This window comes from Aethalodelphis obliquidens, unplaced genomic scaffold (genome assembly GCF_003676395.1).
Source record: "Aethalodelphis obliquidens isolate GAN/ISIS:26980383/991018 unplaced genomic scaffold, ASM367639v1 scaffold113, whole genome shotgun sequence".
NCBI lineage: Eukaryota > Metazoa > Chordata > Mammalia > Artiodactyla > Delphinidae > Aethalodelphis > Aethalodelphis obliquidens.
The window spans coordinates 2,313,409-2,325,598 of record NW_020838057.1 but is presented as its reverse complement, the minus strand read 5'-3'; the positions used below and the strand labels follow the sequence as shown (position 1 = coordinate 2,325,598).

The 12,190-nt window shown below is 43.2% G+C and overlaps 1 protein-coding gene across 1 annotated transcript in view; it reads left to right on the top strand.

Annotated features, from left to right (window-relative positions):
* Positions 1 to 4,732: 4,732 nt before the first annotated feature.
* The window catches only part of LOC113615157 (zinc finger protein 420-like), a 49,205-nt gene continuing 41,747 nt past the window's right edge, over positions 4,733 to 12,190 (top strand). The window contains 4 exon segments of the mRNA XM_027097227.1: positions 4,733 to 5,270; positions 6,575 to 6,663; positions 8,278 to 8,404; positions 8,656 to 8,751. Coding sequence (XP_026953028.1) covers positions 6,655 to 6,663; positions 8,278 to 8,404; positions 8,656 to 8,751 — 232 coding nt within the window. The 5' untranslated portion in view covers positions 4,733 to 5,270; positions 6,575 to 6,654.

The window sequence follows — 12,190 nt, the reverse complement described above, 5'->3', positions numbered from 1 at the left end:
ACTGGCTCACTCATCACTCAGAAGGCAGAGGCAGCATCTCCTCCACCCACAGGTACTAAGGTCTGGTTTGGTGGAAATACCAAGTCCTCCACTCCACCAGCTCTGTGTCCTTTAGCAAGTCATTTAACCTTTGTCCATCTCCATTTACTTCATAGTCAAAATGAGGAAAATAGTATCTGTTTTACACTGTCAGTATATGTGAAGCACAAAGCGCAGCTTTCAGAATGATTAGTTTGGGATTGTTGGAATCAGACAGCTTTTCAAAGGCCAAGGAGTCTTTCAAATAGGTGAGAAGAAAACAACTTTTCTCGAAGAACAGAAGGGACAGGAACCTGAGAATAGGGTAGAGTTTAGATGCCGCAGCGCATCTGTTCTTCCATCCTTCCTTTCCTCAACCCCTCCCAAACATGCTTAAGCCAAGGCCACAACTAGAGTGAGGTGAGTGAAGCACTCCTTCAAGCACAACGTTTAATGGGGCACCAAAAAAACCCCCCAGAAATCAAAAAAAGTGATAGATCAATGAAATATTTTTTAAAATAAAGATCAATGTAAAAAGTTCGGGCTTCCCTGGTGGCGCAGTGGTTGAGAGTCCGCCTGCCGATGCAGGGGACATGGGTTCGTGCCCCGGTCCGGGAAGATCCCACATGCCGCGGAGCGGCTGGGCCCGTGAGCCATGGCCGCTGAGCCTGCGCGTCCGGAGCCTGTGCTCCACAACGGGAGAGGCCGCAACAGTGAGAGGCCCGCGTACCACAAAAAATAAATAAATAAAAGTTCATGATAGGGACTTCCCTGTTGGCGCAGTGGTTAAGAATCTGCCTGCCAATGCAGGGGACACGGGTTCAAGCCCTGGTCCGGGAGGATCCCACATGCGGCGAAGCAACTAAGCCTGTGCGCCACAACTACTGAGCCTGCACTCTAGAGCCCACGAGCCACAACTACTGAGCCCACGTGCTGTAACTACTGAAGCCCGCACGCCTAGAGCCCATGCTCCGCAACAAGAGAAGCCCGCGCACCATGACGAAGAGTAGCCCCGCTCTCTGAAACTAGAGAAAGCCCGCGCGCAGCAACGAAGACACAACTCAGCCAAAAATAAATAAATAAATAAAATGTGGGGGCGGGGAGGAAAAGACCCATTGGTGGTCTCAATTAGAAAAAAAGTTGATGATAAACAAAACATCAACATCTTAGAGACAAGATCTGGTTACTATATTAAATCAAGAAGTGACTGAGCACAGCAAGTTTGAATTTCACACCTCGAGAACCTACAGTCCAGAAGACAGTTGCAAATTCAAATCATTTGATTAACTGTGATCACGCTAAAGTATTTTTGTTTTTGTAGCAAGTCATCTGTGGGGAGATAATTTGAGACTACAGAAATATCCTGTTCATCATCAATCTTTAGCAACAGATTTATAATCAATGAGATTTCTGCCTGAATCAATTACTACCATGATGGTTGAAAGATATTTTCTAACTCTATCATTCCTTCTACATTTACTAGTTGGAATTCTGTAAGTTCTTTCTCATCTCATTAATTCATCATTTATTTTAGTATGGACATATGAAATATTTTGACTAATACTGCTACTCTAATTATATTGATGCTTCAATTGTCCTGGTTTTGCCCACAGAAGCCCCCTTCAAGCTGAATCCTGAAGAATATACGTCAAAGAGCTTTGACAAACATATAGATCCATGCAATCATCACCTCAATAAAGATATGGGAGGTTTCCATCATCCCCCAAATTCCCCTTCTATTCCTTTTCTGACTTTCCCTGGACCCCTGGACCAAAGCAACCACTGATCTACTTTCTGTCCCTACAGTTTTGCATGTTCTAGAATTTCACTTTAAATAGATCTATGTGCAGCTTAGCTTTCAGCCAAAAACTCAGGGAGACTCATGCATATTTCTGGAGCTCTTTGTCAGAGTATCTCCCTCCTTCCTCTTCCTTGCTCTTCCACGTTCTGCTCGGCAAATTCCAGTTACTTCAGTTTCCCCAAGTTCTGTTGTCTCACTTTAGTAAATCTGTTGCGCTGTGCTTGCGTTCCTCCTTCCTGCATTGTCTGGAATATGCCTCCAGGGAGAAAGCCATTGCAGCTGTAGGAACTCATTTATTCTTCCCTCTCTTGGGGATTAAAGTCTTGCACTACCAGTTGTCCAATATCTGAAAAAACTTGTTTCCTACATGTTACCTAGTTTAGCACTATCACACCATCACAGTTGTGAGCAGGGAATCCTCTGCGATGTTTTTTGAGCATCTCCCTACTTTTTGGCACAAGAAGATATTCCATACTCATCTTGTACTTTCCCTGCCATCGTCCTGGAATCAGACATTACCCCAAGAAGCTTTGGTTCCTTTTATTAGAGAATTGTATTTAAAGACCAAGATCTGCTTATTGCTACTGAGGCATCATTGCTTCCAGGCCCATTCACCAAATAGAAACGTAGAAAATACATAAGTACATAAATACTTTTTTTAAAGTAATAGTAAGACTAATTAATTTAAATAAACTTTATTTTAGAAGTTTTTGATTTACAGAAAAACTTCAAAGATAGTACAGAAGATTCCCACATACTCTGCAGCCAGTTTCCCCTATCATTAGTCTGTTTTATGTTTAACAATGAGTCAACATTGATACATTATTATTAACTAAAGCCCACACTTTATTTTTTCTTAGTTTTTATCTAATGTCCGTTTTCTGTTCCAGGATCTCATTCAGGATACATTATTTTTAGTGTAGTTGTGTCCCCTTAGGCTTCTTTTAGTTGTGATGGTTTCTAAGACTTTCCTCATTTTCAATGACCTTCACAGTTTTGAGGAGTTTGAGTCAGATATTTTGTCTAATGTCCCTGAACTGGCATTTGTCTGATGTTCTCTCATCAAACTGGGGTTATGCATTTTGGGGAGGAAGACCATAGAGGTAAACTGTCCATATCTTAGCAAAAGTAAATGATATCAGCATGCCCTCACTATGGGTGTTAACACTGATCTGGGTGAGGTATACAGACACACTTTTAATCATGAGTTCACACCAACCCAACATCACAGGGTTCTTCCTTACCTTCCATTATCCTTTTTTATATCTCTCTTTTCCCACAGTAGAACACTGGCTCCCAAAAAATCTATATATTTATTCATTTGCTCAATCCTATGATGCACACAAAACAGTTTGGAAATCACTACACCAAAGCTATTAGGAAAAACAATCTACTAAGTTGAGTTCAGAGATTGCTTGCATTTTCTGGCTTTTTGTCTTTATATATTAGGAATATTAGCTCCTTATCTGAGATTTATAAAGTTGTAAAGATTTTGCCATCTGTCTTTTGCCTTTGTTCGTGGTGTATTTTGCCTTACATAAGTGCTTTAATTTTATGTTTTAAGTGCAGCAGTCTTTTATTAAGTCTGGATTTTTAAGTCGAAATTAGAAAGTCTTTCCACACATCCAGGTTATAGTAGAATTCACCTCTGTACATGTCTGCTATTTGCATGGTTTAGTTTAGAACTCTGATCAATTTGGAGTTTATTTTTTGCATGATGTGAGGTATGTATAAAATTGTATAGTAATTGTATAATAATTACACAATAATACAATAATAATTATATTTTACAAATATTATAATTATAATTATTATAATAGTTGTATAAAATACAATTCTATCTTTTTCCAACTGACTATCCAATTATTCCACAAGGTTATTTATTAAAAAGTTCATTTTTATCCCAATGATTTGCCACCTTTACTACAGAGTAGATTTCCCTCTGTATTTGATATTTCTGGACTTTCTAGTCTCTTCCACCTGACAATTCATGAGCCAATACCACACAGCAGGTATAATTATAGAAGTTTTTAAAATGCTTTAATATCTGATCAGGTTAGCATACACCATAGCTTTCTTTTCTCAGAGTATTCTTAGCTATTTTTGTACGTTTATTTTTTCATTTGAACTTTAGCATCAACTTGTCTATTTCCAATGAAGAAACAGTACTGGTATTCTTACTGGGTTTAAATTACATTTCTAAATTAATTTAGAGAAAAAGACATCCTCCAGATAGGCAGCAACATGGATGTGCACAAATCTCAAAAAAGTGTTTCAAGAAGTGAGACACAAGAGAACATATTCGAAATCAAGAGACAAGGTCTCTGGACTGTGGGCCTGGGTCAAGGACAAATGTACCACCTTGGATAGGGATGCTTTCCTCATTCACAGACCAGGTATAACAGGGCCTGACCGGCGACCAGGACATTGAACTTCCGACCATACTGAAACACGCTGTCCCGGGATGGGTGAAGTTCAGAGCTTCTCATGCTTTCACAAACCAAAGTTGTAGCACTAGAGGTCTTAGCCGAAAAATGTCATCTCATAACAGGAAACTCCTTGACAACACCTTTAAAACATTTTTGCTGATTCTGCATTCTCCTTCATAATCTACAAGTATTTCGACATAATGTTTTAAAATTAGTTACCAAATGAACTCTCGGGTTTTTTCCTCTCTCCAAATCTTTCAATAAAATGGCTGTTCCACGGCAAAGGTGATTTAACAATAGACGAGAAAAATTCTGTCATATACTACTTTTACACAGCCACACGCAAACGTGTACCTGGCGTTTAACGGTCCCAGTCACACACTGAACGACCGGGTGAGAACCGAACACGGCGCGCCCAGTCACAGTCACACACACTCAACTGCAATCAGCGAGACAGTCACACGCAGACAACGGGCCCAACAGACCGACCCTCACCCTGCGACTCAGGGAACCCAACACGCTCTGCCGTAACCCCGACAGCCTCCCACGCACACAAGCACCCCGCCCACCCGAAGCATCGCGAGACGCGGCCTTGCGGTTTGGTTCCAGCCTTTAGGCCTGGAGACTACGTTTCCCAGAAGAGACTGCGGCGCTGGCCCAATCGCGACACATCAGCCGAGGGGCTTTGTGCATCTGCGCTGTCTTCCGGCTCCCGAGTCCGCCGGTACGGAGGGGGAAGCGCACCTGGGGCTGCGCGGGGCGCGACCACGGGGGCAACTGGACCCGAGGAGGCGGCAGGTGAGGGGCTTCGGAGCTTGCCAAGCGCTCCGGAGTCCACGCAGGACTGAGCGCCGCGGCCGGGCGGGTCGCGGGCCTGGGAAGAACCCGAACGTCTCGCTTCATCGTCGGTCTGCGGCTTTCCCGGCTCTGGACTACACTTCCCATAGTCCCCCGCGGCGCGCGCCCTGCTTGCGTTCCCTGTCGGCGTCAGGGCTCATAGCCCGGGTCCATAGACCCCTTAGGTGGGTGTGTCTGTTGGGGGAGTCCCCACCTCCAGAAAATACTTACGGATGTTTTGCATTTATTCTTACGCGTGCTTTTTAAAAGATCTGGGGCGAGGTCTTGTTTCATGAGATTGTCAACGAGTTGCAAGACCCCAGAAGATTTGGAACCACTAGTTTAGAAGGAGCAACTTGGAGACAATTTAGAGGATCTTGTTGAAAATTTGTCCAACCGTGGGGAAGTGGTTGAATAAATCACTAGCCACCGCTGTAATAGACTATTTATAAATAATACAAATAATGCTTAAGAAAAAGTGGTCATAAGGAAAAAGTCTTACTACATGATATTAAGGAACACTTATCATTATTTCATTTACACATTACATTACTTAGAATTAAATATTTGTAACATGCCAGGCACTGTCCTAAGCTCTTTTATAAAATACTGCGGTTTTACTGATGAACTCAGGAAGTGGTTAAATGGCATCATTGTTAACACTTGGTTGTTTTCCATTCCAGTTTTGGGTGTTTTTTTTTTGGGGGGGGGTGGTTAGCCTGTGTGTCAGTAGGTGGGTGGGTTTGACTTCTTTTGCTGAATGTTCTCTTGTTGTACAAAGGGTCCAGTTGTGAATGTATTTGTCAGTTGATGTTGTTCCACATCATTTTTGATAGTTGCTTGGCATCCATCATACGGCTGTGCCAAAAATGATTCAACTACTTGCCTACTTGTGAACTGTTAGGTACTAATCTTTGGTTCTGTTTTTTCAGCAAATGTTGTGCACACAGTTTTGCTCACTGTTGTATCTCTGTGCAGGGACACGTTTATGTGATGATAATGGAGTACGGGGCTTGCTCCATCTAATTTGCCCACTGCAAACATTTGTTGACTCAGGCAGGGTCCACAAAATTGTGTCTGCCAGGCCTTATGTATGGCTGTAAGGTTCTTTGTGAGTTAGGAAGTTAGGGTAAGAGCCAGGGAGACTTCCAAAGGTGTTACATTGTGGGAATGAGACAGTTAAATGCTTTGGTTCTGGGACTGTTTCATTGTGGGCTGGGCTGATGCAGATCAGGCAGGCTTTGCTCCCTGGCCTAAGGATGGCCTTCCTTGTCCTTGGGACACCGTCCTTAGTCACTGGACCAGGTCTGAGCATCCCCACCTCAGGTTTGCATCAGTAACAGGGTGGAGCTGGGTAAAGGCCACCGTTTGTCCCAGCTCCCTCTAATTTGGGGGGATGGGGAGTAAAGGAGGTGGGCATTTGTCACCGTGGCATTCTGGGAGCTGTGAAGCAAGCCTAGCCTCTCATGTTTGCTCTTTCCTCCCTCAGCTCTGCCATCTCAGGACTCTGCCCTTCCCTAAGAGAGAAACCAGGAGGAGGACCCATCAACCCATGAAATTTTGACAGTCATGTCCCTTGTGAGTTTTAAAATCATATAAGTATTTTCCTTCCTTATCCTGAAGCTTCCCACCTGGGTTCCATCCAAGACTCTGGTTCTCAGAGGTTCCCATTTTAGGGAATAAAAAGACCAGGCAGGGCTTCCCTGGTGGCGCAGTGGTTAAGAATCCGCCTGCCAATGCAGGGGAATGGGTTTGAGCCCTGGTCTCCGGAAAGATCCCACATGCCGCGGAGCAGCTAAGCCCGTGCGCCACAACTACTGAGCCTGCACTCTAGAGCCCGCTAGCCACAATTACTGAGCCCATGTGCCACAACTATTGAAGCCCACGTACCTACAGCCTGTGCTCCTCAACCAGAGAAGCCACTGCAATGAGAAGCCCTCGCACCACAATGAAGAGTAGCCCCCACTTGCCACAACTAGAGAAAGCCCGCACGCAGCAACGAAGACCCAACACAGCCAAAAATTTAACAAAAATAAAACTTAAAAAAAAAAGACCAGGCAGCTAGTACCGTCTCCCATAGCCCCATCCACTCTGATCAGTGCCCACACGGATTCATTCTATATAGCATTCCACATCTTCTGTTGGCTTGGTATTTTGCTGGGAGGCCAGAGGGAGAAGAAATCCATTTCCTTACACAAAATGAGAGCATCCCTTATAGGAACTGAGGTTTGATGAAATGGTGATGGCTACTGATGAGGGATCGCACATAAAAACGCAGGGAAGCTGGTATTGGTTGGTCTCAATTTCAGTGTGGGGGGTGACATCTCCTGTATTGACAACTGGGTGTGTAACTGAAGTTTAGCTGGGAATCTAGGAGAGATTAAGATGCCAGAATTAAGGTCCAGTTTGGAGTTGAACAGAGCATTGGAATCTTGGTTATTCTTCATCAGCTTCTTGAGTTTAAAAGCAAGCAAAGTGCAGAACCGAGGACTGAAAGATAGATAGATGGATAGATGTTCAGAATCTGGGTAGTCATAGTTTTGGAACAGCCTTAAGAGATCTGACCTTTGAGACCTCTGCATCCAAAGGAAGAGAATGGTTGAGTCAGTTATTTCACTTGATAGAAAATTGTACAGCTAATAATCTTCACTGAAGATTTTTCTCATAAGGAAAAATGTTTGTGATATGCTTTCACATGATCATGAGCCTACATCTTGAAGCAATTCTTGACTTAAATGAAAGTTCTGTTTTCTAAGATAGAAAATATTTTTTAATAAAATATTTTGGGGAAAGTCTACCAAAAATTGTTGGGTTTTGTTGTTGTTACTCCATAAAAGTACAAATGATAGGTTTCACATTGAGAATTTATCATATATCAAGGACAGAGTAGGCAGTGTGCTTGATTATATTGTCACAACTGAGAAACTCCATTTGGCTGGATTTTAATTTTCATCCCAGAACTGAGTACAAGAGCTTTGGTTTGTAGTAAAAAGGGAAGTTCAAGAATATTTGAACATCTCTTTTACCTGTGCTCATCTTTTCCTGTCACTTGTTCACATCTAAGGCCTCCAGCCCCAGCCTTCTTTTTCACCAGAACACCCCATTCTTGCAGAGACCTCCTCCATCTCCTCTCACCCCAGTGAAAAACGTTTCCTTGAAATACACATATAACATACCTGCCTGTTGTTCCAGGGTTCAGACTTGTTCAGGGATGTGGCCGTAGTCTTCTCCCAAGAAGAATGGGAACAGCTGGCGCCTGCTCAGAGGGATTTGTACAGAGATGTGATGTTGGAGATCTATAGCAACCTGGTCTCACTGGGTAAGGCGATGTGGTCAGTTTGGAGGTTACCCCTGGGCACATCTCTTCCTTCTTACCAATTTTGGGGTGTCTTTTGATTGGTTAAAGGGTAGCTCTATGGCCTGAAGCTACATCTTCCTCAGCCTTCAGGTGACTCACATATTCCCCTGGCCCGTCCTGCAACTGCCTCTCCTGCTCGATAACCAGGCCCTAGGTCTGAATTCTGGGGGCCCGCACCGTAACTGTATGGCATGTTTTCTTCTCACATCCAGGTTTTGCCATTTCCAAACCTGATGTGATCTCCTTCCTGGAACAAGGCAGAGAGCCCTGGATGGTGGAGAAAGTAGCGACAGGAGGCCAGTGCCCAGGTGAGTGAGGCATGTGTGGGGAGAGAGAACCCACTGCAGATAACTATCTAGCTGGCTGGTGAGGAGGTAGTCCTTTTGAGTTAGAAAATTTTCCTTCCAAGTTGCCAAACTCAGAGGTCTGGTCTCAGTCATCATCTTCCTTTGCTTATCATCAGCATTTGACAAAAGTGGTTGTTCCTTCCTTCCTGAAACATTTATGTATATCTGGGTCATCACTACCTCTTGTTCTCACCTACCTCATTAACCATCCTCAACTTCCTTTGTTGGATCTTCTCATTTTCTGTAAAAGCTGGAGCACCCCAGGGCTCAGACTTGGGCCTCTTCTGTTTATTTCCATTCCCCAGGACCTTCTCCATGACCATGCTATACGTACCACTCACACCTGTGCTGTCTAATGTGGAGCCACTGGCCACATGTGGCCATCGAAATTTAAATTCATTACAATTAAATACTTTTGGGGTGGGGGGCATGGCGTGTGGCTTGTGGGATCTTAGTTCCTGGACCAGGGATCAAACCTGAGCCCCTGGCAGTGAAAGTATGGAGTCCTAAGTACTGGACCGCCAGGGAATTCCCTACAATTAAATACACTTTAAAATTCAGTACCTCAGTTGCACTTGCCACATTTCAAATGTTCCATAGCAATTTTGTGGCTTGTGGCTACAGTATTGGACAATGCAGATACAGAATATTTCCATCACTGGAGAAAGTTCTTTTGGACAACACAAATTATTACCTTCACGTTCAGCTTCTCCCTTAAAACTCCAGATACCTATATCCTACAGCCTTCTTATCAACTCCACTTGGATGTTCACCAGACACTTTGAGCTTAAGTCCAAAAGGGAGTCCTTGATCCTTCCTAACAAATATACTCTTCCCCCTTTCTTCTGCACTTCAGTAACAGGGGACTCTATTCTAATTGCTCAAGTCAAAAACTGCTGAAGCACCCTTGACTTTTCTGTCTCACACATGTATTCATTCTGTCAGGAAATCCTGTTCACTCTGCCTTGAAATATATCCAGAATTTAACCACTTCTTACCAACAAACAACACTGCTACCACCCACGTCCCCAGCGCCACTTGGACTACAGCAGTAGCCTCCTCCCCGTGCCTCTGCCTGCACTGTTGTCCACTACAGTGCATTCTCCACACAGCAGCCGGACCGTCTCAAAACTTCAGTGAAGGTGTATCACATTTCTGCTCAAAACCTGCCCACAGGGCTTCCCTGGTGGCACAGTGGTTGAGAGTCCGCCTGCTGATGCAGGGGACACGGGTTCATGCCCCGGTCTGGGAAGATCCCACATGCCGCGGAGCGGCTGGGCCCATGAGCCATGGCCGCTGAGCCTGCATGTCCGGAGCCTGTGCTCCGCAACAGGAGAGGCCACAACAGTGATAAGCCCGCGTACCACAAAAAAAAAAAAAAAAAAAAAAAAAAACCTGCCCACAACTTCCCATCATTCAAGAGGAAACCTAAAACCCATACCATGACCTAGAAGGCTCTGTGTCTGTACTGTAGCCATCAGCCACACATGCTGTTTCAATTTTAACTAAAATGAAACATAGAATTCCATTTCACAGTCGCCCTAGCCACAGTGCCAATGCTGAGTAGCCATGTGTAGCTAGTAGCTGCCGTACTGGAATAGAATAGAACATTTTCAGTATCACAGAAACTTGTGTTGAACTAAGTTGCTCTAGAAAATCTGCCCTGCAGCCTCCACTCTGATTTGATTTCCTACCACCCTCCATGCTGCTGACTCGGTTATAGCCACACAAGCCTCTTTGCTGTTACATTAACATAGAGGTTGGCAAATATCTTGTTTAAAGGTCCAGACAGTTAAGTGTTTCAGGCTTTGCCCGCTCTGTGGTCTCTGTCGCAAGTACTCAGCTCTGCCATGGGAGCACGAAAGCAGACAATACAAGTATATGCATCCTGGCTTTGAAACATCAAGCGTATTCCTGTTTCGAGGCTTCTTCCCTTGCTGTCCCTTCTGCCTGGGGTGCTCCTGTTCTGGATGGGGATTTCTGAACCTCAGTGGTATTGACATTTTGAGTGGGATAATTCTTTGTTGGGGCCAGTGTGGAGGGGGTGTCATTCTATGCATTGCAGGATGTTTAGCAGCTTCTCTGGCCTCCCAAAAATGTCTCCAGACATTGCCAAGTGTCCCCTGGGGGGGCAAAATCTTCCCGAATTAGACCCAAAGTTACAGTGTGACACGAGACCAAAATCATGTCCATAAACAGTTTCTGCAGCATTCAAGAGAATTTCAAATGGGAAGCTAAGAACTAAGCGTTACTGATGTGGTAGATTCATCCACGTTGAAGTGGTAGTTGGCCCGTTGGAGTGAGTGAGATCAGGGGTGGAGTGAACATGGGGAGAGAAGCTGTGTGCTTCCGTGTAACCTAACATATTCGTGGTTCCGAGAATTAGGACATGGGCATCTCTGGGAGGCCATTATTCTGCCTACCACACCTGAAATGTCACAGAACAGATTTTTTTGCTTTTGTCGTTTGAGTTTTGACAGCATGTGTTTGTTTGAGGTGCTCAATTTGTTTACTCCTTAGATATGTGGGTTTGTGTCATATTTAAAGAGAACTTCACCCTCTGAGGTTATGAGTCTCCTGTGATATTTTTCTAGCTTATTTATGATGAAATTTATGATCCATATGGAATTTTTCCCAGTGTAAGATGTGATTTCATGTTATTTTCCAGATTATTATCCACTTATTGAAACAGCATTTATCTCTTCACCACTAATGTATAAAGCCACCTTTGTCGTCTGCTTTATCACCTCTGTATTTGGATCTATTTTTGGACTTTCTGTTCTAGCTCATTAATCTCTCTAACCATGTGTCTATACCATTATGGTTTTAATTTATTAAGAGTTTAAATGTTTTAAATATCTGGTACAATTAGTACCTCTTCATTCTTATTTTTCAGAGTTTTCCTGGCTAGTCTCATTTACTTTTCTATCCAAACCCTAGAATCAGAATATTTGCTTTCAAAAAAAAAATCATGCAATTTTTATTACTGCGATCACTGTAAATTTATAGATTAATTTAGGAGAAAACTGATTTTATTATGCGGAGTCTTCTATTGAAGAACACGACAGGTTTTTCCTTTCATTTATGTCCATCCCTGATTAAGGTTTTAACATTTTCTTCATATAGATCTTATATGTGTCTTATTACATTTATTCCTAGGTAGTTTATATTTATTGCTGTTACGGGCAATATCTATAATATAGACTAATATGGCATTCATCCATTTTATACTCCAACTGGTTATTTTTTTATATATGACAGAAGCCATTCACATCTTCAGATGAATTTTGTAGCTAACCCAACTTAATGAATTTTCTCATTGTTTATGACAGTTTTTTATGTAACTCTCTTGAGTTTTCCAAGTATTCAATTATATCATCTGCAAATGGTGATAATGTTT